Source organism: Abramis brama, assembly GCF_963993115.1.
Source record: "Abramis brama genome assembly, chromosome: 16".
In the NCBI taxonomy this organism is placed as follows: domain Eukaryota; kingdom Metazoa; phylum Chordata; class Actinopteri; order Cypriniformes; family Leuciscidae; genus Abramis; species Abramis brama.
The window spans coordinates 29,884,359-29,911,144 of record NC_139978.1 but is presented as its reverse complement, the minus strand read 5'-3'; the positions used below and the strand labels follow the sequence as shown (position 1 = coordinate 29,911,144).

The following is a 26,786-nucleotide window of genomic DNA, read 5'->3' as shown; positions in this document are numbered from 1 at the left end:
CTATTCTGTCCAGCACATATTCTGTGTGAGCTGAGAGCGATTCATGTATCCAGGTTACTGTCTACAACACCAGTGATATTTCAGTTTCACACTAAAAACTAATGAACATTCTTTTAAAGATTAAAGATTAATATAAACAAATTAAATTAAAGCAATGGCAAGAAGCAATTACTGTACTCAATTACTGTTGCTTTAAGTTCTTCCAAGGAATTATTCCAGTAAACAGTCAGTTATAAAGAACAAAGAAATAATGAATAGCAGTGAGTGGGTGCTTTTTCTTGCCAGTATTATTGATTGATTAATAACATCATAATAGACAGAGGCAGCCTGCATTTACACTGGAAGTTCCAATGCACTGGTCCGACATTGAGACAAATCTTTTTTGCCTGTTTACATTCACTTAATACAACCCAACTGTTTTTACATTAACATCTCGCCAAGACAAAGGTGCATTTGGTCATTTATGCACACAATTATGTAGCTTGTTCAATAAACTAACCCTTATCCTCACTTGTTTTATTTTCAACATCATCTTGGTACTGAAGTACTGTGGAAAGACTAGTCTAAGCCATTCTCAAGATTTCAGCCCATGATCTGACAGGTAAAACTCACAAAAAATTAGGGATGTGCCTGAAGGCACGGAAAATGAATAACGCATTCTACGGAGACCCTAAAGGGACATGGTGAGGCTTACTCTGGTAGTCGGTTACACTACAGTACATCAGAGATGACTGACAGGGCAATGGAGGAGGATTTAGTGCGCAACACATCCAGAGCGTCATTGACAAATATCTTATCTTGTAAAATATGCGGTCAGTACCCAATACACATTGGAAATTGGAAAGTGAAAGTAAAAAGTGAGTATTCAAAAGCCTTTTTTTTTTTTTTTTTTTTAAACCCTGCATATTGATCGCGGCTTCCTGATACCCAAAAATGATATACAATATTATTACCCAACTATATAATTGTGAGAGAACGCAAAAACTCCTTCAATCTCATATATTTTTTTCAATCACCATGTCCCTTTAGGGGCTCCGTAGTACACATCATTTCCTTTCTAAACATGATATTCAGCTTCGGGAACATCCCTACAAAAAATGCTGTAAATAATTATCATACATTAGGAAGGAAATATGAGGTTCAGTCTATTCAGTCTAAAAGATTCAATTCAGTTTCCAAAACTCCATATAATTTTTGCTATGTGAATAGATTCCCTAAATTGGAAAGAGTAAACTTGAACTAAATCCAGTTTTAAATTACCATAAATTTTAGATTAATCTCTCATCTCACATAAAAAAAGGTGGACAGCAAACGTAGCAATACAAAGATTAAATGTTGCGAATATACGTACTGGTGAATGGCCTGTAGAAACTTGCGCTGATGTTTTCGGACCTTGGCATGGTCAACCTTCTTCACAAGCTTTGTGTGTTTGTAGATTAGCCATGTTTCCCTGAGTACATTAGCAGCCGTGTTTTTCACCTGTCAGCAAATGAAGTCCAGTTAAGAAGATGATATTAAATATTCATTTTAAAACATCAGTACAGCTAGACAGAAAGAGGTACAGGTACAGTATGTTTGGGAACTTACAGCAACATTACAAATTTAAAGTGAATACTCCTGAAATACAGTGTTAAGTGCTAGTTGTAGACACTGCATGTTCTGGTGAATTAGAGATATGGGTGAGATATGCTTGCCAGTTTTTGTCTAGAAAATTATATCATCAAGTGAATGTTGGCTAGTTTCCACAGCTTATGCACCGTCAACATTTGGCATTAAGTGCTTTTTGCAGTGAGTTTGACTGCTCCATTTAACACTTTATGTCAGTTAATTCTGTATATTAAAACATGCTCACTCTTTTGCAGAGTTGAGTGTCCATCATAAAGTTATGGACATGCTTTTCAGCCTTGGTGAGCTCTAGCTTCCGGGCCACGACAGCCACCACTAGGGCAGTGCAGCCGGCCCCCTGAAAAAAACACACAGACCACAACAAAATTCTTAGGCCGTGTCTACACAAGATGTGTTTGGTCGATCGGATCACAAGTAGACGAGGGAGTCACATCCTTGTTTACACCTATTCTCTTTTGTCCACTTTCAACCACTTTCTTCAAGGGGAGGGTCTATGGATGGTAAATGTATGTTTTTTTTCAGATCTTATGATTTAATGCACAAAGTAAGCTTATGCAATTTACATATGAACGCGCATGGAGATGACGAAGAAACAGGGAGCAGCAGCTTTAGTTTCTGCTCTGACAGCCGCAAGACCACGCTGAACGCAGTGAGTGCGTGTTAGAAATCAGAAATGGTGCTTGGTATGTTTTTCATCTTTTTTTCTCCCATAATGTTTATGCATTAGGTCAGTAGGCGGACAGTAGCCGGTATTTTTTGGCTGTTCGAAAGCATTCGAACACATGAGCATCTACACTACGAAAGCAATCTGGTCGAATGCATTTTCGACTGCCTCTGGAAGTGGTCAAAAGTGGATAAGCTCAAAACGTTTTAGACCCCGTTTACACCTGTATTTAGCGTCGTCCACTTGTGATCCGATCGACCAAAACGCATCTTAATACCAGGTGTAAACAGGGCCATAGAGAGATAATTCAGAAAGCTTTTTATATATACAGTTCCTCTATAAAAATGGCTTCACAGCTTGACTACGTTATGGCTGAGTGGATATTAATTACTGTAAAAAAAATATGCAGATAAACCCACAAGGATGTAAATGTCTCAAAAACAGAATTTAATGCAAGACTTGAGATGCATTTTTTTTTTTATAAACAATTCCTCCCCAAAATGGCTTTATGGCCTAATGACGTTATGGCTGAGTGGACACTAATAACTGTAAAATATATGCAGATAAACTCACAAGGACATAAATGTCTCAAAAATAGAATTTAAATGGGTAACACTTTACAATAAGGTTCATTAGTTAACTACATTAGTTAACATTAACTAATAATGAACTGCACTTATACAGCATTTGTTCATCTTTGTTAATGTTAATTTCAACATTTACTAATACTTTATTAAAATCTTGTTAACATTAGGTAATGCACTGTGAACTAACATGAACAAACAATGAACAGCTTTATTTTGATTAACTAACATTAACAAAGATTAACAAAAACAGTAGTAAATGTATTGCTCATTGTTAGTTCATGTTAGTTAATACATTTACTAATGTTTAATAAAGGAACCTTATTGTAAAGTGTTACCTTTAAATGTAAGACTTGTACATAATTAGTAGGGTAAAAGAGTGACGCACCATGATTCCAGTAAGGAGACACACTCCCTTCCCACAGTACGTGTTAGGCACCGTGTCACCATAACCAATAGACAGGAAGGTTATGGAGATTAACCACATGGCTCCCAAGAAGTTACTGGTGACTTCCAGTTTATCATGGTATCTGATGAGATAAAATAACAAGAAAAAAAAAGAAGCTGGGATTAATTCAAAAGAGTGACTAATTAATACCTCATAGAATCAATCTCAAAAGAGAAAAAGTTAAAGGTGACCCCACTACGAGTTTATAAAATAAAAAAGCTAATTCATTAAAAATATAGAAATTTTAAAATTATTAAATATAACACTAGCTACATTTATGCTGACAAACAAAATAAACTTGAAAAAAAAAAATGAATAAAAAATTAAATTATGTTTACAAAAAAATAAAATTATTTAAAATTAAAATAAATAAAAATGTAAAAACATTGAAATAAATGAATAAATACAATTGTAGCTAGATTTATGTTGACAAAAAAATAAAATAAAATAAAATAATAATAATTCTCATAGCTCATTCCAGGTTTTCGGACCCCTACTTGATACGATGTGCTGCTGCAATCATATTTTCATAGATTTGTCCTATACTAAATGATACAATTACAAAAGCTATTTACAATTATTCCACCGAAATTTGAACAGCACTGCACATGGACACTGTTGCACGGCTCAAGCATAAAGAATGACCTGTCCGAATCAGCGGCCAGGTACACTTCACATTAGGGGTCTTTGAGAAGCCCAATTACATTTGAAGGGTAATCTTAAAAATGACCTAAAGTGGAATATCAATAAGTATTGAATGCAGCAGCATATATCAATATTCAGGCCAGACCGCAATGGATAAAAGGCGGACAGCTCAAATATAAATCAAGGTGCCTTTGTGTACATATTTTCAAAGCAGTGGTGTCCATATTATGCTCATATGAACGAGAGGGCAGCCAGGGTCCATTAGATGGCTTGCTCTTCTTCCCCCAGTGTTCTAGCTCAGTCTTGTGTGGAGAATGCGTCTGTGTAAAACTATTGTGGAAGTCACAGTCCATTACACAAGCATAAAGAGGGTATATGGAAAAACATGCTGGCAGTGTAACCAAATCCAAAGCTGCCATGAACTCAGATAATGCACTGCTCTGACAGTATGGAGCACATAAGAGCATTCAGGCAGTTGATTTCAACAAAGGCACTTAAGCATTATCTCAAATCAGAAAACACTTGTTCCGAGAGCTTCATTTGTACACATCAAAGAATCTTAAACATAGATTCAACCCTTACAGAATTTTACCAAGGTAACCACAATTCCCGCCACTTACTAAAGTAACTGCTACTGGAATAAAACTGTGTTAATTTGATATTCGCCGCCGCCATTATCATCAAAAGTAAACAGAAACGTTCCAAAAGCTTCTTATAGTGTTTGTACAGCAGAAAAAAAATTACAGTAACTAACTATAGTATTTTGGTGATACTGTGGTTAGTTACCATGGTAATTTTCTGTTAAGGGAACAGAATGCCACCTATGTTGATTCTTTCAGATAAAAACATTCATAACAAAACAGTCTACTCAGTTCAAGAAACACTCGCCCCAAACACCCTTAAACAAACAAAGGATAAAATTATTAAAAAGTGATGAGGATGATGATGTCAAAGTTTCAAAACGAGGACTTCCTTGGCCTCAAATCCATCTTCCAACAGCATGAACAGTCCATGTGCTGACTACGGGGTAACTCTACATTTATGTTCAAATGAATCAATCAGTGAGTTTCCAGCTTCTATGTCCATGAATTTAACTGAGGACTCATTAGCTTGAGTGCTATTAAATGAGGCCTGTCGACTAGCCTGCCGACAAATGATTTAAAGCGAGGAGGTAACTGAGGCCATTTAGAGGCGAAGCGAAGGGAAATACAGTCTCAGAGGGTTCCAAAGGTGCTGATAAAGCACCTCTCCATTCCTCCGACTGATACATCCACTGTAACTCTAACACAGGACATGAAAATACAAAAAAATAACAAGCTAGCATGACAACTGACTAGCACATTAGCTTAGTTGGTGTCCTCAGCACTTTTTCTCAACCTCAGTGGAAAAAAATAAATTTCTAAATCTGTATTTTTGTCTTGCTTTCCAGTAACGATATGTAGGCATGCTTAAAACAAGATAAATTTATCTGAGAAGCAAAACTGTATAATGAGACCTGTATCATTATTTTTTTTTTTCTTCATTGTTTTAAGTATAAACACCACACATTTTTTTTCAGATTTATTCTCAAAACAAGAAAAAAAAAAAAATCAATGAGGTAGGGGGAAAAATCTACTTCATTGGAGATATGAGTGTTTCACAACTATGGGCGCTTTTATTGTTGTAAATGGTGAGACTTTTGACTGCACTTTTATTTTGTTAACCTTGTTCCAGATCAAGTTTTTTAGACATAAGATATGCACAACCATCATAAGTATAGTATTTTAAAATATATAATAATCAAATAAAACAATATTCTTGTATTTTTATACACTTTAATACTTTTATTTATGTAAAAAGTCTTCAGTTGCATTATGACCAACTGATAAAGTTTTACCTTAGTGTACTAAATCACTATGTAAAACAAAACAAAACTAACAACACAACCATGCTGTAATATTGAGTGGGAAAAAAGTGTGAGAAGTGAAAATGTGAAAAAGATACTTAAAGGAGAGATTCTGAAGAGTTTATGTAAAAAATAAATAAATAAATAAATTAGTTGGATCATTTAAACAATTATTTTCAGTCATAAAATATGAAAAACCATCATAAACCATTTAAATCTATAATAAATCAAACAAACATTTTAACATTTCATATTTTTAATTGACAACACAACCATATTGTAATTATGTGTGGAAAACATTTTTTTGAAAATGTAATTGTACTTAGGATGCACAAAACTTATCCACAGAATGCTATTAAATAATAAGACTTTGTGGAAATGGTGGAAAAAAAATTCTCCTGGCTGTGATGCATTTATGTGGGCCGTTAGACATTGTTAGTGAATAGTGTGTCTGTATTCTAGAAGTGAAAAGTGCCCATAGTTGAAGAAAACCCATATATACTCAATGGACTATTGTTGTGGTGCAGTGCAGTGAAGAGATATCAGATGATGTAGTACATATAGTCTAATGGATAAGAAGTGGGCGCAGAACCTGGCTAAAGGGCTCAGGATGACCTGATTAGCATAGCTGTGCTGCTCTCTCTATGTTTATGGGTCATGGCAACATACTGGATCTTTACTCTCCCCCACGGTCTAGGTCAAGATGGTATCTTGGTAAGAATAGCACTTTAGAGCACCAGAAAAGGTCAAATATCTGACAGCGCTTTAGGAAAAGAACAGGCTGCCATGAACATGATGACCACCATGTTGACACATGGTGTCAGCTGCGTGAAAATCCCAAAATCCAAAGAATGACTCAAAAACGTAATTACCTAACACTAAGACCCCTCTACAACAAAGGCTATAAGATGCCCGACCATTTATAGGAAAAAAACAAATGAATCTGAATTTGGAAAATAAAAGAATTTGGGATTTCCAGGATGCCAGCAAATTGCCGTTTTGCCAGTATAGCTCATCAAGAGAGATGAGCAGAAGCTAAGAGCCAAGTAATAGTTTTTCCTTGCAGATCACAGACTCACTTTGGACCCCTATCCAGCAGCAGCCATGTGGGAGAAACATAGAACAAAACACGCGTGAACAATGAAACACGCACACATTCGCTTGCCACTGACATCACATCACATTTTATAAAGGCAACAACATAGGGTCTTGACCAACTGCATTTGATGGGGAAAAAAATGCATAAATAGTTTAAGAAATCATTCACTCAAAAATAAATATTCTGTCGTTATTTACTCGCCTTCATGTTATTTCAAACCCATAATTGACTTTCTTTTGTGGAAGCATATCCTGGCCACTCTTTACTATATAATAAGAAGTGAATGGGGACTTAAAAAGGGTTTTCTTTAAAGGGATAGTTCACCCCAAAATGAAAATTCCCCCATCATTTACTCACCCTCATGTTGTTCCAAAACCATAAGACTATCGTTCATCTTTAAAACACAGATGAAGATCATTTTGATGAAATCTGAGAGCTTTCTGTCCCTCCATTGGCAGCTATGCAACTGACATTTTGACGTTTCAAAAAGTTCATAAAGAGATCGTAAAACTAATCCATATGAATTGAGTGATTTAGTCCAAATTGAGACACGATCACTTTATACGACGAACAGATTTAATTTAGACTTTTATTCACATAATATTCATCAACGCACACATCAGTCATGGTTCGCTTGACGTACGAAAACCAATGAGGTTCATTCGTGTGTTATGCAGCACATTTGAGCTTCTGTTTTTTTTGCTGATCAGTGTTTTGATGTGAATAAAAGCCTATATTCAATCTGTTCATCATAAAGCAATCGAGTCTCTTCAATAAATTTGGACTAAACCACTCTATTCATATGGATTAGCCAAGTTTTATCTCTTTATGAACTTTTTGAAGCATCAAAGTGGTAGTTGCATAGCTGTCAATCGAGGAACAGAAATCGCTCAGATTCCATTAAAAAGATCTTGATTTGTGTTCCGAAGACTTTCAATACTTCTGAAGCCATTTGATAGCTTTGAGTGAAGAAAAGACTGAAATGTAAGACGTTGTTCCCCTACTTCTACTAAACTCTGAAATGGACAACAAAAGTCGTACGGACAACAAAAACAGTACATCAGCATCATTGGCTCCAGGTTATAATTTCGATCTGTTCATCGCACAAATTATTTTATGACTCCAAAAGACATGGAAAATAGTGCACGAGTCAAATTGACAACTTTTATGGTGCTTGTTTTGTCATTTTGATGCTTGACAGCCCCAGTCCCCATTCACTTACATTATATGGAAATGAGAAAAAAGACCAGCCAAGATTTTTTTTGTTGATTAATTCACATTTTGTGTTCTATTGACAAAAGAAAATTATACAGGTTTGAAACAACATGAGGGAATATTCCTTTAATACTCCAGGTACAAACAGTGTTTCTTAAGAAATCAAAGGTTTATCTCACCTCTCACAGACATGTACTGTCCAGGCAGCAATGATCCATGATGATATGCTGAAAACCAGCAGGACTGTGCCTGGGCAGATAGTCATCAAAGTCTTCATGACAAAGCGTGTGTTAAAGTTGATCTTATTGAGGGCTCCGATACTGCGTGACGAGGCGTCCGTAAAGAGCTTACTGTGCAGGAGCATGACTCGGCCAATCAGATACAGCCGCAGGAACATGGGGATGGAGAGGATGATGTCCACGTCTGCATCCGCCACAGACGGTAGGTAGGAGTAGGCCAGGCGGGCGGTCCATGTGAAGACGTACTGACCTGGAATAGGGTGGATGGCACACACCAGCAGCTCCAAAACGATAAAGAAGATACGCTCGTATGTCATGGCTATCCGCCAGTCATCTGCTCCATTGTCCACCATGAAGAGCTAGACGTTAGACAGGGAAATGTTTTTAAGGAATGAACAGATTCTCTGAACAGGACTAAGATCTTTATTGCAAAAAATATTACATTTTAGCCTTATTTTCCATTAAAATATGCCAACATTTTTAAAACAAGCCAGATTTACCTGAGAGTATTGTGTGTGTGTGTGTGTGTTCGTTCAGTAATTAACAAATGTTTAGATATTATTTAATAGATTAAAATAATATTGTATAAATGTACCATAATCTATTCTAGTCTAATATAATAATACATAAATGATATAAAAACATTATTTGTGGTATTAGTATTAGTATAGTTTATTTATGACCAATAGTTTATTTATGACTATGATATGTATTTTTCTTCTCTTTTGTTTCAATCAGGAATAAAGGTTTTCAATTGTTCATCCATTCTGTAATTTGACCATCATCTGATGTTCCAAGTCATTAAATAATGCCCACAAACCAACTGATTGGCAGGCCTGTATTGAATTACATCTCCTATTAGCCATAAGCCCCACTTGTAATACCATCATTAATCAAAATCAGTGTCTTCTCTATAAAGACCTTTTAATGGATAGGTAAAATGGCACAGACACTGAATGCAGATATCAGGAATTACAAAAGCCAGGGCAAGTTTTCATTCTGCTGCTACTATAAGTCATTAGGAATTGGCATAAGTGTTTCCTCTGCAATCTTTTAGGCTCCTGTTTCAGTCTCTACTCTAGTTTATGGCTTCCAAAGCTGAGTCGGCTACTTACCTGAATCTCTCGTGCGTGGTACATAATGATCAGACAGAGCAGAATTACAGTGGAGAGGCTAATAAGGCATTTCAGTGCAAATGAATATGAGGATTCCTGCAGAGAAAGTGGAAAAAAACAATATTAGTTTAAAAATGTGTGTGTGTGTATGTGTATGTGTGTGTGTGTGTGTGTGTTAGAAATGCCAATAATGACAGTTTGATTCCCAGGGAACACGCATACTGAGAAAATGTATGTCTTTAAATGCACTTTATGTTTTAATTTAATGTTGCCCACAAGAGCAAATGTATTCACAAGGGATAGACAAACACAATTTCTTGACAGCAACAGTATAGTGTGCACAAGTCTTGAGCATGTGCTATATGCAGCATACAACAGTTTGTGGAATTTCAACTGTAGGATTCATTATTTTGAATCCAGGAAGAATTAGCATTTTTGAGTAATAGATTCCATTGAGAATTGAATTTTTAGAATACCACTACAATAATTGAAGAGTACATTAAGGTCTGTGGCTAATATTACTTGTTGTTCTAACAGAAATTACACACAGTCCCACTTTAAAACTAAATGTCAAACAGTTTTTCCCCCAATGTTGCTAAGAAGTTGTCACATAAAGACTACAACAGTTTTGCTGATTTGTCCAGCAAGTAAACTCAGATGCTTGTGGAAGTTGTAGTTTATGTATACAATACAACTTATGCTTTGAAAGTACTTTTACTCATAAATCGAAAACTGCTATTCTAAAAAATTCCCCAATGGAACCAATATGGCAAATTAGCATTCCAGGTTCAGCCCATAAATTCACATCATAACTGATTATTTTAATATACATAAACCAGACAAGAGAATAGGTTGGAGGACCAGCTTAGAATGCAGACTGGTTTAGATGTTCTTTCAGCCTGGTTGAGAGATTTTAGTATATAATACTGTTCAAAAGTTTGGGGTCTGTAATATTTATTAAAATGTTTTTAAAAGGGGGTTCTTATGTTCAGTAAGACTGCATTTATTTAATAAAAAATACAGTAAAAACAGTAATACTGTGAAATATTATTGAAATTTAAAAAAACTGTTTTCTATACAAAAATATTTTAAAATGTAATTTATTCCTGTGATGCAAAGCTGAATTTTCAGCATCATTACTCCAGTCTTTATTATTATCAATGTTGAAAACAGTTGCAATGCTTAAAATGTTTGTGTAAAATCAGGATTCTTTGATGTATAGAAAGTTCAAAAACACAATTTATTTTGAATAGATCAGAATAGACTTTGATCAGAATAGACTTTTGATCAATTTAATGCATCCTTGCTGAATGGAAAGCATTAATTCCTATTCTAAAAAAAAAAGAAAAAAAAAAAAAAAGTACAGACCCCAAACTTTGACCGGTAGTAATATATATCAAATTTCCCAAACAGGCTGAAAACATCTTAAACCAGCCTGCATTCTGAGCTAGTCTTCCAACCTGGTCTGTTGTCTGGTTATAGACTGATTTAGCCAGTTTAAGTTGGTCAATCTAGGAGCTTCAGGCCAACTAGACAATCTAAAACCAGCTTGTTGATTTTTTTTTCCCAGCAGGGAAATATAGCATGTGTTCATATAATTCCAACAGATGTAGCCAACACTGATTTTACAGCACAAAGCACACCCTTTAGTTCAATATTGAGTTTTTTTCACACAATCGTGACTAGAAAGGAACATACCAACAATCATCTCTTTCTGTCCCTCAATCCAAGCTCTTGTTCTTTCTCTCTGGGTGACAATCCTCATTATGAGATCAGTGCAATTGGAGCTCATTAAACCTTTCTGACTCTGCTGATACACTGGAACAAGCTGTGCTGGCTAAGGGGAAGGTAAAAAAAAGAAAAAAGAAAGCTCCCCCCAGGGATTGTCTAACTAACTACAGAGCCAGCCATTCACTTAGGGCAAAATAATCTGCAAACAGATTTACCATAGCACCATATGAGAATGACACACCTTGTAGGTGACTATTTTAATGGTCCGGCTTGGAAACAAGCTAAACAGAGACTATGAACCAACCCAAAATCCTTCGGATTGACAAGATGGCCTACTGTGCTTAAAGGGTTAGTTGACCCAAAAATACAATTAAAAAAAAAACTATAATCACTGGTTAACGGTAACGGCCGTAAGTGAGTTGAGTTCCGGCAGAACAATGACCTCTGACCCGACCGGAAGCCAGTGATTATAGTTTATAAAGTTATATGGATATTTTTCCAAACGCATCACTTCACTTCAGAAGGCCTTTATTAACCCCCTGGAGCTGTGAGGAGTACTTTTATGATGGATGGATGGATGAGCTTTTTGGAGCTTCAAAAACTCAGGCTCTATTCACTCCCATTATAAAGCTCAGAAGAGCCAGGATATTTTTTAATATAACTCAGATTTTGTTTGACTGAAAGAAGAAAGTCATATACACCTTGGATGGCGTGAAGGTGAATAAATTATGGGATAATATTCATTTTTGGGTGAACTATCCCTTTAAATGTCTTCAATGATAATATACAATCATCATCTTTTCTTTCAAAAATAGCATTTTTGAATTTCTGAGGAGAAAAGATCTCTTGCTCTTACTATAGCTGAGCCCATTAAGCTCCCTTAAATAATTAAGTAAGGATATAATTAAGGCCAATTAGCTCATTCAGGCCCTACTTTTGTATACAAGCTAAACCTTGGAGTGAAAGTGTGCAAATGCTTAAATGAACAATTACACGATGTAATGGACATATAATAACATGGACAATAACATGTTATAAAGATTTCATTGATTGATTGATGCTCTTTGATGCCTCTAACCATTAAACAATTGTATTGTATGTACAAGTGTATGTATATGCTTTGAAAGTATTTTTACTCATAAATCGAAAACTGCTATTCTAAAAAAATTCCCCAAACCATTGCAGGTTCAGCCTCTCTCTCTCTCTCTCTCTCTCTCTCTCTCTCTCTCTCTCTCTCTCTCTCTCTCTCTCTCTCTCTCTCTCTCTCTCTCTCTCTCTCTCTCTCTCTCTCTCTCTCTCTCTCTCTCTCTCTCTCTCCTCTCTCTCTCTCTCTCTCTCTCTCTCTCTCTCTCTCTCTCTCTCTCTCTCTCTCTCTCTCTCTCTCTCTCTCTCTCTCTCTCTCTCTCTCTCTCTCTCTCTCTCTCTGCTATACATTGCTAGGAATGTTTTTTTCTTTGTGGAAGTTTTGCATTTGGTGAGCTAAAAAATGATTAAAATTTATTAAAATATTTTGTGTAGTTATTTAATTATGCCATCCAGTATCGCGGACTTGCTCTCTCTTGTTTCGTACAAACGCAGCTGCAGCCATTTTGTGACTATTGTTTTTTAAACTGTTGGATTATAAGATACAAACAGGTACGATTTTAAAACAGTTTAATCGGAAACCAATATCTCTTATCTCCATAATTACTGTATTTATGTGGCGAAATGCTGTGTAATAAGTATACCATATCTCTTATATGTCCGTCTAGTTTGAACTTGCCGCGCTGCAACTGGTTTCTGGTTGTTGAATGTTAGTGGTTACATTATAACAGTTAATGTGATGAACTACACCTGTGGTCACCCTGCTGAAGAAACCATCTATTACCAGCCGGTGGATGGTCTGTTGGCTTGTTTTAGGTTTTTGGGGATTTTTTTGTACTTGTTTGCTAGTCAGACAGGAAAGAACGACTGGTTGCCCATCTAAACCGCCTTGGCCAGGCAGGGAGACCAGCTTAAACCAGCAAACCAGCTTACGAACCAGTTGGCTAAAGTTTAGTCTGAGAACATCTTTAGCATAATTTGCTTGCAAATGGTTACTTGCCACTTGGTTTTATCATTCATTCATCTAATTCATCTAATGTAATGAAATTCAGACAATTTCAGAGTGACTTAAAGGGTTAGTTCACCCTAAAATAAAAATGAAGTCATCATTTACTCACCCTGCTGTTGTTCAAATGCCATATGCACTTCTTTCTTTTTCAGACCACAAAAGGAGAATTTAAAAAAATGTCCATATAATGGCAGTGAATAGCAACCAGCGTCCTTTTTTAAAAGACGCAAAAGTGTCACAGAATGATCCCATGCGACACGTGCTGTATATTCCAGGTGTTCTGGGGGTATATGATAGGGTTTGGTGAAAAACAAACCAAAATTGTATGTATTATTTAACGCAATTGCCGTTGGGCTTCTCTGAAACTCCACGCAATTCACTCCATCTTGCCCAGAAAAAGCACTCAAGTTATCGAGAAATCAAGATTAACAAAAACACGACATGAAATACAACCCATGTAGGCCTACCTTCTTCTCTGAAGTGAATATATCCGTTGTGTCGAAACAAGAAGTTATCGCGTTCGCATCTATCAACTGTCATTCTGACTGTCATAAGATAAACAGAGTTCCAGTCCGGCAATATTTGACTATTTGAATATTTGAAGTACACGGATACTTTTTTAGGGATATCTAGGTGTCATGTCGTGTTTTTGTCAATCTTGATTTCTCACAACTTGTGTGATTTTTCTGGGCGAGTTGGCGTGAACTGCAGTGCTAATAGAGTCTCATGAACGTGCACTGCAGCCATGCACAAGACACCAACGGCCAAGGTCAAGGATTTTGTTAAATAATACATCAAATTATTTTTTTTCACCAAACACTATCGTATACTCCCAGAACACATTCGGAATATAAGGCATGTGTCATCTGGGATCATTCTGTGATACTTTTGTGACTTTTTAAAAAAAGCTTTAAAGCTTTAAAAAGCTATTCAACTGCCATTATATGGACGAGCACAAGCGTGTATTTTTTATTTATTTTATCCTCCTTTTGTGGTCCATAAAAGAAAGAAGGGCAAACAGCATTGAAAAGACAGCAGGGTGAGTAATTTATGACTTAATTTGCATTTTAGGATGAGCTATCCCTTTAAGTGTACAAAAACTCTGAGGCGACTCAAAACTTCAGAATATCCATGTCTGAGGAACTTTTACCTTTGTATAAACTCCCCAAGAGAGTTCAGTCTCCGTCACCATGACAACAATCCCAAACATTCCAAAAATCAGGGCGTAGTCGCTAAGGCGCTTGCGTTTCTCGAACAGCACCCTCCGGTGGCCGAGTTTATAGCCAATGTCCTTGTTCTTCTTATGCGGAGTGCTGCAGGGTCTTTGCCTCACAAGGTTCTCGCTGGACTGCTTACTAGGGTCTTCCCCGTTCCCTTTGGAGACCACCACCTCCAGGCCGGAAGAGTGCAGGGTCTGCAAAGGCTGTGTCTCAGAGTCCAGCTCTGCCAGGTTCCTCCGGGATGCCCCCAGACTGCCGAGTGGTCTGACTATGCCCCCATTGTACTTGCAGCTGTTCATGGCTATCTGAGGATACTGTGGGCCGCCGTGGGACAGGGAAGGCCCCGATCCAGCATGGCTCAGCCTGCTGGCATCCGCATTCACCTGCCAGAAACAAGAACATGTTTTATAGATTTTATCATTGTCTTTTGTGTCCAGGATCTTGTGTACTGGCTGAGAGAGAGCACTGCCAATTCACAATCATGCTTGATTTAATGGATATTTCTTTAGAAAATTACATTATAAATGCCAGCATCTACAGGGTTCACAATGCATGCGGGAGGAGGGTCGTCTACTGACCGTGACTACTGAAAAAACTTTCGGTCAGGTCATTTACTTAAAAATATACATAACAGGTTAATTGGTATGAAAAACATCACAGGGTTAAATAAAGAAAAGCTGAAACTTGTATAGTAAAAACTGAAATTTTCAACAACAAAAAACAGCTGATGGCCAATATATACTACTGGTCAAAAGTTTGGTGTCAGTATTTAGTAAAAAAGAAATACTGTTATTCCACAAGGAATGCATTAAATTGATCAATTAATAGAATTCTATTTAAAAAAGTCTGTTCTTTTGAACTTTCTATTTAACAGGGAATGGCCCCTAAAGGCCCGTTCACACCAAGGACGACAACTACAAAGATAACGATAAAGATATAGTTCTAAAAATCATTCTCAATATTAAATAATACCAGACTCCACACCACAGCTATACCGATAACAGCACAGAGAAACGATATTGTTGAAATCACTTTCAGAGCGATTTTATCCAGCTTATGAACGATAAAAAAACACATAGTTATCGTTCTTGGTGTGAACGAGCCTTAAGGGTTAAAATTTGTCAAGAAAATTGTTTGGTGTTTTGGTATTCAACGTCAGCAGAGTATAACAGACCAGGGCTGCACGATATTGAGAAAAACTGACATTGTGATTGATTTCCTGCAATATATATTGCGATATGAAAACAATTTCACCAGATGATTTGAATAGCTCTATTATATTAACATTGGTGACAAACAGCTGAGGGTATATTAGGCTGCTGTCACTTTAAGACCGAATGCACAGATCCACTATAATGATTCACATCCGTTTTCTTTCTCAGTTGTTTACAACACATAACCGACCGTGTTTACGTGGATACTTGCTGAGACGGGCATTTTGACTTTTTTTTGCGAGTTTTGCGTGTCCATTCAAGCTCAAAAATAAGAGACAGGGAACTGAATTCGGTGTTCATGTTCCAGTCTTCTTGCGCTTGATGTTCAAACTGATAGGACTTAAAAACAGATGCAATGATAAACTTTCACTCTATAATGGTTAAACTTTGCAATTAATCTTCGAATAACATGCATTTTAAAATGGAGGAGCTCTGGCCCGTACGTATCTTGGATCAACTACGATCCCAATACTTCACATCGCCCATCCTGCGATGTGACTATCACAGATAAGCACATCACAATACTGATGCTAAAACTATATATTGTGCAGCCCTAAAACAGACCAGGTTTAGCTTACTAGTTTGGTACAAGAAAAATCAACATTATCAGAGCACCTCATTAAACTTTAAACAATGTAACGCTGTAACATTAAAAGCAAGGGATCATGGAAAAAAATGGGACCATGCAAATAGTTATTTTAATTGTTCAGAAATTAATTATATTAGACCAATAAATGTGGCAAAATACTTGCGATAATGCCTATGAAGATCATACAAAAAAAAGCTTGTTCACAATAATCTCACATTATTAAATTATTTCTGAATTAAATTTTTATTCTACTGTTCTAAATTTCGTGGCAATAAGGATCAGTTTCTGTTATCTAGCTACTGCTGCTGGGCTGACACAATGCCAACTCATTTGCAGAGACCTACTTCTGTAATGTCATTTTCTGATAGGCAGTTCACAACATAGACCCACATTAGAACCGAATAGAGAGACGCCAATGGATTACAAATTAGAGTAATGACAGCTTCTTTAAAAAAAAATATCTAACATACACAATTATCACTGCTGATTAGGCATAGTTAACCAAAGCTAGTTGTGGCACCACCTGGAAACCCGTTCCTGTCACAAACCTGGTTTTGCTGGTTTACCTGAACCTTCTTAAAGATCACATTGAGTCCACGACCACTGCTTGAACCTCCATCCTCCTCAGCATAACTGATAGTTTCGCTGTTTTTACTTGAAAAAATATCTTACTGCACTAGGCTGTCTATATGCAGGAATTATCACTGCTACTACTGTACTGATGATAAGCTGAGCTTAGAAATAATACAATTCAGGACTAGAAAAACTAGCATTTAGGACCCCCAAAAGTAAATTTCCATCAAGGCCCCTCATGTGAGACAGTTCTCATGCAGTCTTTCACAAGGCTTTCTGCTCACATGGCAACAGAGAATATTTATTTTGTACAGCTTTTTGTTTGTCTCACTTGTACATGTTTGTTTTTCAAAAAAATTGTGGGAAGTTCTCCAAAAGTACAGTCTCGCTTAAACATAGCCACTATGTTAAGACTGTGTCTTAAGAAATATTTTGACCAACCATCAGTTAGGACTAGTCTTGAAAAGAAATACAATCAAAATGTATGACCTATAAAAAAACATACAAATAACATACAATCTAAACTTAAATTGAACAAAACCCAACCCCAAAACCAAATCATCATTGTAATAGGAAATAGTTACAGAACTGTAATAGTTTTCATACGATCAAAATAACTTTATCATACAATGTCAAGGCGTACAAAACAAGCTAGCAGAAGTATGAAACTCTAAGGACAGAAAGGACACTTACTGTAGGAACACACACACACACAATTATATTTGGAGAACTTCTCCTTCAACAGATGTCTCTGAAATACTGTAGGCTACAGAGAAAAATATTGCCTATCTTGTCCTTGCGCTGCTTATGTGAACCTATAGTACCGTGGCCCAGTAGTACACAACACATGAAATTTAAAAAGCAAACAATAGAAATGAGCCACAGCACAACGGAAAATGTACAACACAATGGAAATAAGCCACAACACAACGAAAATAAGCCACAACACAACGGAAATGCTCCCGACCACTAGAGGGCTCTCGGAGCACGGTAAAGTTAGTTTTTCATGCCACTGTTCTGAATCGGCAGTCTAAAAAATATATCAACATCACGATTAGTTTTAACAGTATGTAGCCAACCATTGTATATCGAGTCGACATTTATTAATTCAAAATCACCTATGTGCATTATAGCTGCATATTTATACTCTAGAATGCATTGACGCGCTACCACGGCGCATAATCCGGAACATCTGCCAATACCACCAAGTGATTAAAACTTATAATTTGTATTAATTAAAATGACTTTTAACATTCAAAAACAGACATGTTTAAAATCCAAAGCTTGATTGTATTGGACTTACTACAATCGACTTTTTTCCAATACCTACCTTCATGTTACAGTAAACAATTATTTTTAGGAAACTTTCTGTAACAAGTTTTTTTAATTTTTTTTATCATGTTTTAAAGGTTGTAGTACATTCCTAGTAACCAGACTGACTTACTACAGGTGATTACTGGTTTTATTTTTAATTATCAAATTATATTATAATAAATATATATATGTTTTAACCACTTGGTGGAATTGCCAGACGCTCCCTTAGGGATCATGCGCTGTGGAAGCGGGTCAAAGCATTCTCGAGTATAAATAAGAAGCTATAATTAATGTAGGGGATTTTGAAGTAATATTTTATGTCGATATACAATGGTTACATACTGTTAAAACTAATCCTGGTATTGATATCTTAAGACTGCCGACTCTATAGACCTTATGTAGCCCCGCCTCTTTTCAGCGCTGCGCTCATTGTCTTTTGACTTCCGGTCTGTATTTTCACAGCGATTCTGCGTGTTTATTAATGAACGGCTCGTTTTAAAATATTCCCGGTCGACTGACATTTGTTAAGTCATCTGCTTTAAACATCACAGTCCTCATGATAACTTTCGTTAACTTTACATTAAGTAAATCCACTTCAAAAGCTAATTACTCCTGGACAGTGATGCCAGAAATATACAGAGCGACCGCAAAAACGGAAGTTAAAAGACAATATTCTAAAGATGGCGGCGCCCTCGTTTCTCTGGCGCATAAGGTCTATAGAGCAGTGGCAAGGAAAACTAACTTTACCGTGCTAAGACAGCCCTCTGGTGGTCGGGAGCATTTCCGTTGTGTTGCGGCTTTATTTTGTGGTGTTGTGGCTTTATTTCGTTGTGTTGTGGCTTATTTCCGTTGCATTGTGGCTTTATTTCGTTGTGTTGTGGCTTATTTCCGTTGCGTTGTGGCTTTATTTCGTTGCGTTGTGGCTTATTTCCGTTGCGTTGTGGCTTTATTTCGTTGCGTTGTGGCTTTATTTCGTTGCGTTGTGGCTTATTTCCGTTGTGCTGTGGCTTATTTCCGTTGTGCTGTGGCTTATTTCCGTTGTGCTGTGGCTTATTTCCGTTGTGCTGTGGCTTATTTCCGTTGTGCTGTGGCTTATTTCCGTTGTGCTGTACATTTTCCTTTCTGTTGTGGATTAATTTCGTTGTGTTGTGAACTTATGACTGCTTTTTAAATTTCGTTGTGTCGTGCACTACTGGGCCACCGTACTATAGTACTTCAAATACAATGGAGGAGAAATAGACATAATAAAACAGACCCAGAACTGATTTCCAACAAGCAGTGACTATCTCTCTGATGAAAAGGCTCCAGGGATCAATTGCAATACATAGCAAAGCTTCTGTCAAAACTTCCACTCTTTCCAAGGCCAACATGGTCTGCCACTTGCCAAAAGAGCGCTTTTTTTCTATCAATGTCCACAGAGAGCCAGCAGTCATTTGTGTTATTAGTCATTTATGTCTTTCTTCCTGTAAATGTTAAAAGGTACAATAAACTAAAATTTGTTCCGGAAAGATCAAGTTGAATATTAACATTATCCTGAGGTTTAAAATAATCCAATCTCAGAGCAGTTTAAATACTCAGAGGATCTTAGTTATGGTTCAATTGAATATAAACTTTGTCTCGGATCCTTGAGACTATTGCTGACGTACAGTAAGAGTATAAAGCTAGAAAGTGAATGCAATTTATATACTGTTCAATGGTTTGGGGTCAGTAAGATTATTTTTTCTTTGAAAGAAGACACTTGTGCTCACCAAGGCATTTATTTGATCAAAAACAAATAACTTTTCTAAAATGTAATTTATTCCTGTGATGGAAAAGCTGAATTTTCAGCATCATTACTCCAGTCTTCAGTATCACGTGATCCTTCAGAAATCATTCTAATATGCTGATTTGCTGCTCAAGAAACATTTCTTATTATTATCAGTGTTAAAAACAGTTGTGCTGCTTCAAAGTTTTGTGGAAAACAGTGACATTTCCCCCCCCAGTATTAACTGATGAATAGAAAGTTTTTTTTGGAACAATGAATAAAAGGTAGCCTAACACTTTAGTTTAGGGTCCAATTCTCACTATTAACTAGTTGCTTATTAACATGCATATTACTAGGATATTGGCTGTTTATTAGTACTTATAAAGCACATATTAATATCTTATTCTACATGACCATAATATTCTACATCCCTTAATCCTACCCCATACCTAAACTTAACAACCTTACTAGGAGTTTGTTGAGGCAAGGCTAGTGGTAGTGAGAATTGGACCCTAATCTAAAGTGTGACCAGATTTCATGCATTCTTGCTAAATAAAAGTACTTTTGAATTGTACTGTAGGCTATACTGTGTATTTTATACATGCTATACATATTTCTTATCCAATTTCCAAATGAGCTGTTCTATTCACTTTTTTTTTTTAAATATAAATACCATACATAGAGAAATCCCTGACTTTTCATTGCAGACTTAAATCTCAGCGCAGTTAGTGACATTGATCTCTTCTGAAGCTCAGAGGAGGCACATTGATTCCTGCATTTTTTAAGCAAAAGTCTCCATTTGCTCTCCATTTAATCACATTGCTGTCAAGAGAAACAATTAGGATATTGCAGAGATCTCATTTGTGATTTTTCTTTCCAATGGGATGCATCACAAAGTAAATTCCAACACAAATGACAGCACAGCTGCTGTAACGACATGACACACAAAGCTAGAAATTCTTCGCATGACCTTGGAAGAGTCAATAAAAACACACAGCTGCAAACTCCGGGTACAATTTTATGCTGATTTGGGATACGTCTACAAAACTGATCATATATCAGTCACAAAAAACAACATCTGCACCATCTCCATTTACTAAATTTTGATGCAACAGGCTAAGCATTTACCACATTGCAATGGCGTTTTCATTGTCTCAGCCTCCCAATTTCACAGATTTTCCATATTAACCAATATTCTCTTCTGTGCGTGACAAAACTGAAGGGCCCTTAGACTTCACCCTCCCCTGCTCCTTCATTCTCCTCTCTGCAAGCTTTGGTCCGTACAAATCCAATTTAGCAAATCTATTTTGACATTGAATTTGCACTCATTCAGATGTGGCATCAGACTCTGTTCCTCAGGTCTCTTTCTGTAATGAAATGTCTGCAGCAGACCTGAGAGCTGATTACAGATCCCACTATTCAAGAATATCTTTTCTAACTGCTCACCACTATCAAAATGTGATCTTTACAACCAGACATCTTCCCACGTCTCGTGTTGCCAAAATGTGCACCTCAGGGCCCGTACGATGTAGGAGACAAAATAAGAAAAACATTTACAACATCCAGTATGTGATTTGTCTCAGCAATTGTGATTTTTATGTAGATTGAATCATGATACCTGGAGAAAGCTATCAGTTAGCATCTCAATGCCAGTTGTCTGGCTCACTCAGGACCCTCGGTCGGAAAAATGCAATAAGAAATCTGCCATCTTTGTTCATGGGAAGCACAGAACTTTTTGAGTCAAGCAAATGAACCGTAAAGACCATGTGACTTAATCACACTAGAGCTGCTAGATGCTGATGGCATCACAAGAACACACCGTCCCAAACACTTCTTCACTAGCAGCTACCCAGAGATGTAATAGGAAAAATAGTGAAATTCATTTCACTATTATTATTATTAAAGGCACAATATGCAAGATCTTTGGATTAAAATATCCAAAAACTATATAATATATTTTGTTGACTTGTGTACTTACATTATCCCAAATGTTTCTAACGTTTAAATGCTGTGAAGTCAGTTATTGTAACCAGTGTTACATCCCGTGTCATTGCGTCACCTGTGAATGATGTCATATCCGCATTACCCTTGATTTCCCGTTTTACATCCATAGAAACACCAAAGATGCTTTAACGTATTATGTGTTTTATTAGACAGGTGACCTTTATCGACAGAAAATTAATCAATGTTATATAGCTCAACACGCTTAGTTTTATTGTTTGTTTTTTTATTTACTGCGAGTAACATTTTTGTATAATGCCTCAAAAACAACACTATTTAGTCAAGTGACTAACATAGCATAATCAGAAAGAGCATTATTTGTAGCGACAGTAATAAAGCATTTTCTCCATCATACAATGTTTTAAAATGAATTGCATTCATCCAGCTTTTACTAATATGATCTTCTAATATTGATCTAGCATACTGCAGTGTGCAACGTGTGTCATACCAGCCACCAAGCGAACGCACAGAATAACATTATAAAATAACTTTCAACACACTCATGTATTTTTTATATTATTTTTCTGACCAAGTAAAACAGCGCTGCGTTACCCCACAATTTGAATTTGTCAAACAAAGTGACCTGTCTGAGTAGTAATTGAGTAGGCTGTTTATTTCGTATTAAATAAAATAATGTGAATTTAAGTTATCAAACGTAACTGTAAAAAAGTTCAAGTTCAGGGAAGGAGGCGAATTTTAAACGTAATTTTAATCGTAAAATATACATGAACAACAAAAACGAAAGAAGCGGCAGCGGCATACAAGAATAATAAAATATTTCCCACGCTCTCGGCCCCGCCCTGCTTCATTAGCTCATCCATGAACACGATTTCTGTCTGAGTACCGTCGGATTGCTTTTCATCAGCTGTGGAGGTGAAGACGACAACTCCCATGATTCCACGGCATGCTCATTCACAGCGTCATCAAGCTAGGCTACGCCTTTGTTATTGTTTTGCGACCTCTAGCGGCAAAACTTACATACTGTGCCTTTAATTAGATATTATTATTATTCCAAACCTTTAGTGCACTCTTAAGGCCGATTCACACTTCACCGACGAACGCCGACAGACAATTTGTCAGGTTTTTGTTGAATCTGTCTGTTGGCATCCGCCTGAGCTTTTTTCGCCGATTGAACATGTTAAATCTGCGCTTGTCTGGTCGTGGAATGTATGAGAAGTGACGTACTGTAATCTGGTGGTTGACCGTGATGGTTGCATCTATCGCTGCAGTGTGAATTGGCCTTTAAAAATAAAGGTTCCAAAAGGGGGGTTTTCACAGTGATTCCATAAAAGAACCATTTTTTGTTCCTTACAGAACCTTTCAGTGAACACTTCTTACAAGAACCTTTTTTTTTCTTCAGGCCAATTCACACTGCACAGACAAACGCAACCAGGTTTTGTCAGTTCAGTGTGTTCCCCCTGTCAGCGTCTGTTGTTGTTGGTCGGCTCTTGTTTTCGCTTGTTTGTTGAGTCGTGGAATGTCTGAGAAGTGACGGACTGGCCATAGTCCGTATTGGTCAGCGTCTGTCAGTACAGTGTGAATTGGCCTTTAGTTTGAGAACATTTTAAACATCTAAATAACCTTTTTCCACAATAATCTTTTGTGCAATGGAAAGGTTCCATGGATGTTAAAGGTTCCTCATGGAACCATTGATGGCAATAAAGAACCTTTATTTTTAAGAGTGTGCAACTCATCCTGCTACAGTGATACAGATATGAATATGAACGACACCATAAAATCATGCCTATTGGCTAATTACATTTCTAAGGTAATGGACATGTCTTTTGCATGCATGGCGGGTGATAAAATCCGTGAGCAAAACAAATCTTTAGATTTACATTTAAAAGGTACTTCGCAACAACTTAGAAACCACATAGCAAAACCTAGCAATGTCATTGAAACAAGGAATACTGGGAAAGCTTTACAGCCAACTCCATTATCATGGAAAGTAGTAAAATATCGATTTTATAATGTTTCACTTGCAAATCAGTTTAGGGTAAAAAAAGACAGCATTTACATCCTCAAGTAACTGACTTCATAACATTACTTCCATCCTTTTCCCAACTGAAATTTAGTGCATTATCACACAAATAACTGCAGAGACTCTCATGGGCTAGACAACAAGAACAACAAAAAAATGCAGAATCAAGAACATTGTTTCAAATCAAAGGTTTTTTGTTGTTGTTGTCCATAGACAACAGAAAACAGGAGAATGATCAGGTATTTAAAAATGGATGGATGAGTATTCTGAAATAGCAGTGTTTTAACTGGTAGTATCAATAATTCAAACCTATGCCCAAGTATGCCATTAGAACATAGCCTATTCTTTTATAAATAATCTATACTATCCCTGCAATAGGACTTAAAACAGTTTGACATAGTAGACAGACACACACACACACACACACACACACACTGTAGGTATTACAGAGAGAGCCTTTGGCTAGTTTCAGTTCGAATACACACAGAGACAAGAGAGCTCAGCCAATTATACTCTCCACAAATTACCCTTGATTAAGCAGCAGAACACCAGCTGCAGAGCAACAACACCCAGAGATTCTCCCTTCTGCCTGCTCGCTCATACTGAACCAGTCATTCCCTCAACATCCACAGCACATCCCAGTGCTTCCACTCAAGAAGAAGCCTTACTGTAAACTCTGCGTAAATATTTACATAATTACAACCCCTCCGCCGAGAGAATTCAGCATGGTTTTCCTAAAAGAGTGATTTGTACAAACAGCTAAAGCTCCAAGGGTTATTTTACTTCCTACCAATGCTGTTTCTGAGCCTTGCATTAAAACAATTCATTCAATTACAAATTAATCAAATGGCACAGGCTGAACAATCACTTTTTTTTTAGAACAGGCACAATGCAGTCAAACACAAGAACCAGTCAAGCGGAGAAAGAAACAGACTGACGCAAACAACGGGAAAGACTTATGGGAGATTTCATGAGAAGAGATCGGTGATGGCTTTTACCTCAATCTGCTGTGCATTGTGAACTAAACTAATACTAATGTCTCTTCGCTCTGGCAGTGATGTCTAACCCATCATGAATAATACAGGCCTGAAGTACATGTTAGTGCCACTCAGGGGGGCTTTCCCTTGGCTTGCACAGGCAGAAAATGGAACAGCGAGGCAGAAACAGGGTCAGCTCTCCCACAAGGAATGAATGACACTGATTTGCCTTTCTGCCTTTCTTTTCTGTCCCTGGTCCTTTCAGGCAACGGATGCATTGATATAAGGATGGATAGATGGATAGATAGATAGATAGATAGATAGATAGATGCATTTAAAGCATAATTCTAAGCTGTGGCTCACATAATGAGGTAGGCTAAAAATATTCAGGGCTAGACTAAATATGAATGATGCAGGTGTAGGAATAAACGAATGCTTCATAATGTTTACTTACTATTAAACGCCATCATGGGAATCATGGACAGCCTGTTGCAAGCACCCCCGCCTTTTTCTTTCTTTCCATGCTTTCGAGGTTAGCACGAATACCAACACCTAGCAACTACAAACCAGCCTTCTGCATCTATACGGCCGAAATGTGGTGTTAAAAATGGGAAGCGATATCAAGCATGACCTCCCAGAGTCGAGCTGAAGCCTGCGTAATCGGGTGCATTGATAAAACTGGCCACCTGTTAAGCATAAACTTCACAGAGTGCACGCATAAACGATGCGTATTTCATGCGGTCTGTGCGCAACAACAACAAAAAATGAGTTGGTACATGCAGGTTTACCTTATATCCTTCGTGTCTATGTTTATTCTCCTCGAGGCACACGCGACTGTCAGAAGACAGCGGGCTGCTTTTACTCCGCGGAGAAACGGAGTTCCTGGCTCCCTGGCATCTATCAGGCGTGCATGCACGGGCGTGATGAGCTGGATTCCGCTGCTCGCCTGATCTCAGGCTGTCGTTTTCACGGTGCTGCAGCAGAGACGGCTGCTGGCTTCTCAGCTCCCCGGATCCTCGAGCACAGCAGTTGGGCAGGCTACTCCTCAGCACCCGCTGCTGCTGAACCTGTAGCTGGAGGGAAGGTTGAGGGTTGTGACGCTGGCTTGGATGCTGCTGTTGCTGCAACAGATGCTGATGTTCATGCAATCCGCAGCTGCACGAACAATGATCTGGTTGGCAATTCGCAGTTTTGGCAGCCCCTCCAATACTCTGCTGCCGACTTAGGGAGGGTTTGGAACAGTCTGTGAGACTTAGGTTGCTTCCTTGGCTTTTGACTGGTGCTTCCTGGCCGAAAGGGCTAGGCAGGTTCTCTTGGCTCTGTTTTGGCAAGGGGTGTGCGGTCTGTCTAAGGCCACCCCTGTGCTCCGCGTGTTGTTGGTGGTGGTGCTGCTGATGGACGGCTCCCGAGTAGCGATGCTGCATCCCCGCCTCACCTGCGGCGGAGTGCCGCTTTGCGTTGCAATGATCCGGCACCCTTTCGCTGCGCGCAGCCCCGGTGGAGTCAAGAAGGCCCGTTTCATTGGTAGGTTTAACCAAGACCAGCCTCATCACGTCACTATGGAGTTATAGGGAGCCCCACCTACATGTGACAGTCGAAGTGTTTATATGAATGAGTAGCCTATACTAGGGGAAGTGCACAGTACGAGGGTGCGAATTATGGGGAGGTTGGCGAAACCAGAGTCCCCGAATTAAGACTCGAACCCCCTAAAGGAAATCAAAACAAAAGGTTGGGTGGGGGTCTTAGTTTAAATATGTATACAAGTATAGGTTTAACGAACAAACGTTAACGAATTAAAGTTGTGTCCGCCTGATAGTGCAACCATAGCAA

At 37.6% G+C, this 26,786-nt stretch overlaps 1 protein-coding gene across 1 annotated transcript in view; it reads right to left on the bottom strand.

Moving 5' to 3' along the window:
• Nucleotides 1-26,520, bottom strand: part of kcnn1b (potassium intermediate/small conductance calcium-activated channel, subfamily N, member 1b) — a 31,935-nt gene extending 5,415 nt beyond the window's left edge. Inside the window, exons 1-7 of the mRNA XM_084086765.1 lie at nt 25,745-26,520; nt 14,494-14,946; nt 9,521-9,616; nt 8,346-8,764; nt 3,263-3,404; nt 1,853-1,963; nt 1,352-1,479 (exon numbers count right to left, since the gene is read on the bottom strand). Coding sequence (XP_083942891.1) covers nt 1,352-1,479; nt 1,853-1,963; nt 3,263-3,404; nt 8,346-8,764; nt 9,521-9,616; nt 14,494-14,946; nt 25,745-26,506 — 2,111 coding nt within the window. The 5' untranslated portion in view covers nt 26,507-26,520. The remainder of the gene's footprint in view (nt 1-1,351; nt 1,480-1,852; nt 1,964-3,262; nt 3,405-8,345; nt 8,765-9,520; nt 9,617-14,493; nt 14,947-25,744) is intronic.
• Between the last annotated feature and the right edge of the window lie 266 nt (nt 26,521-26,786).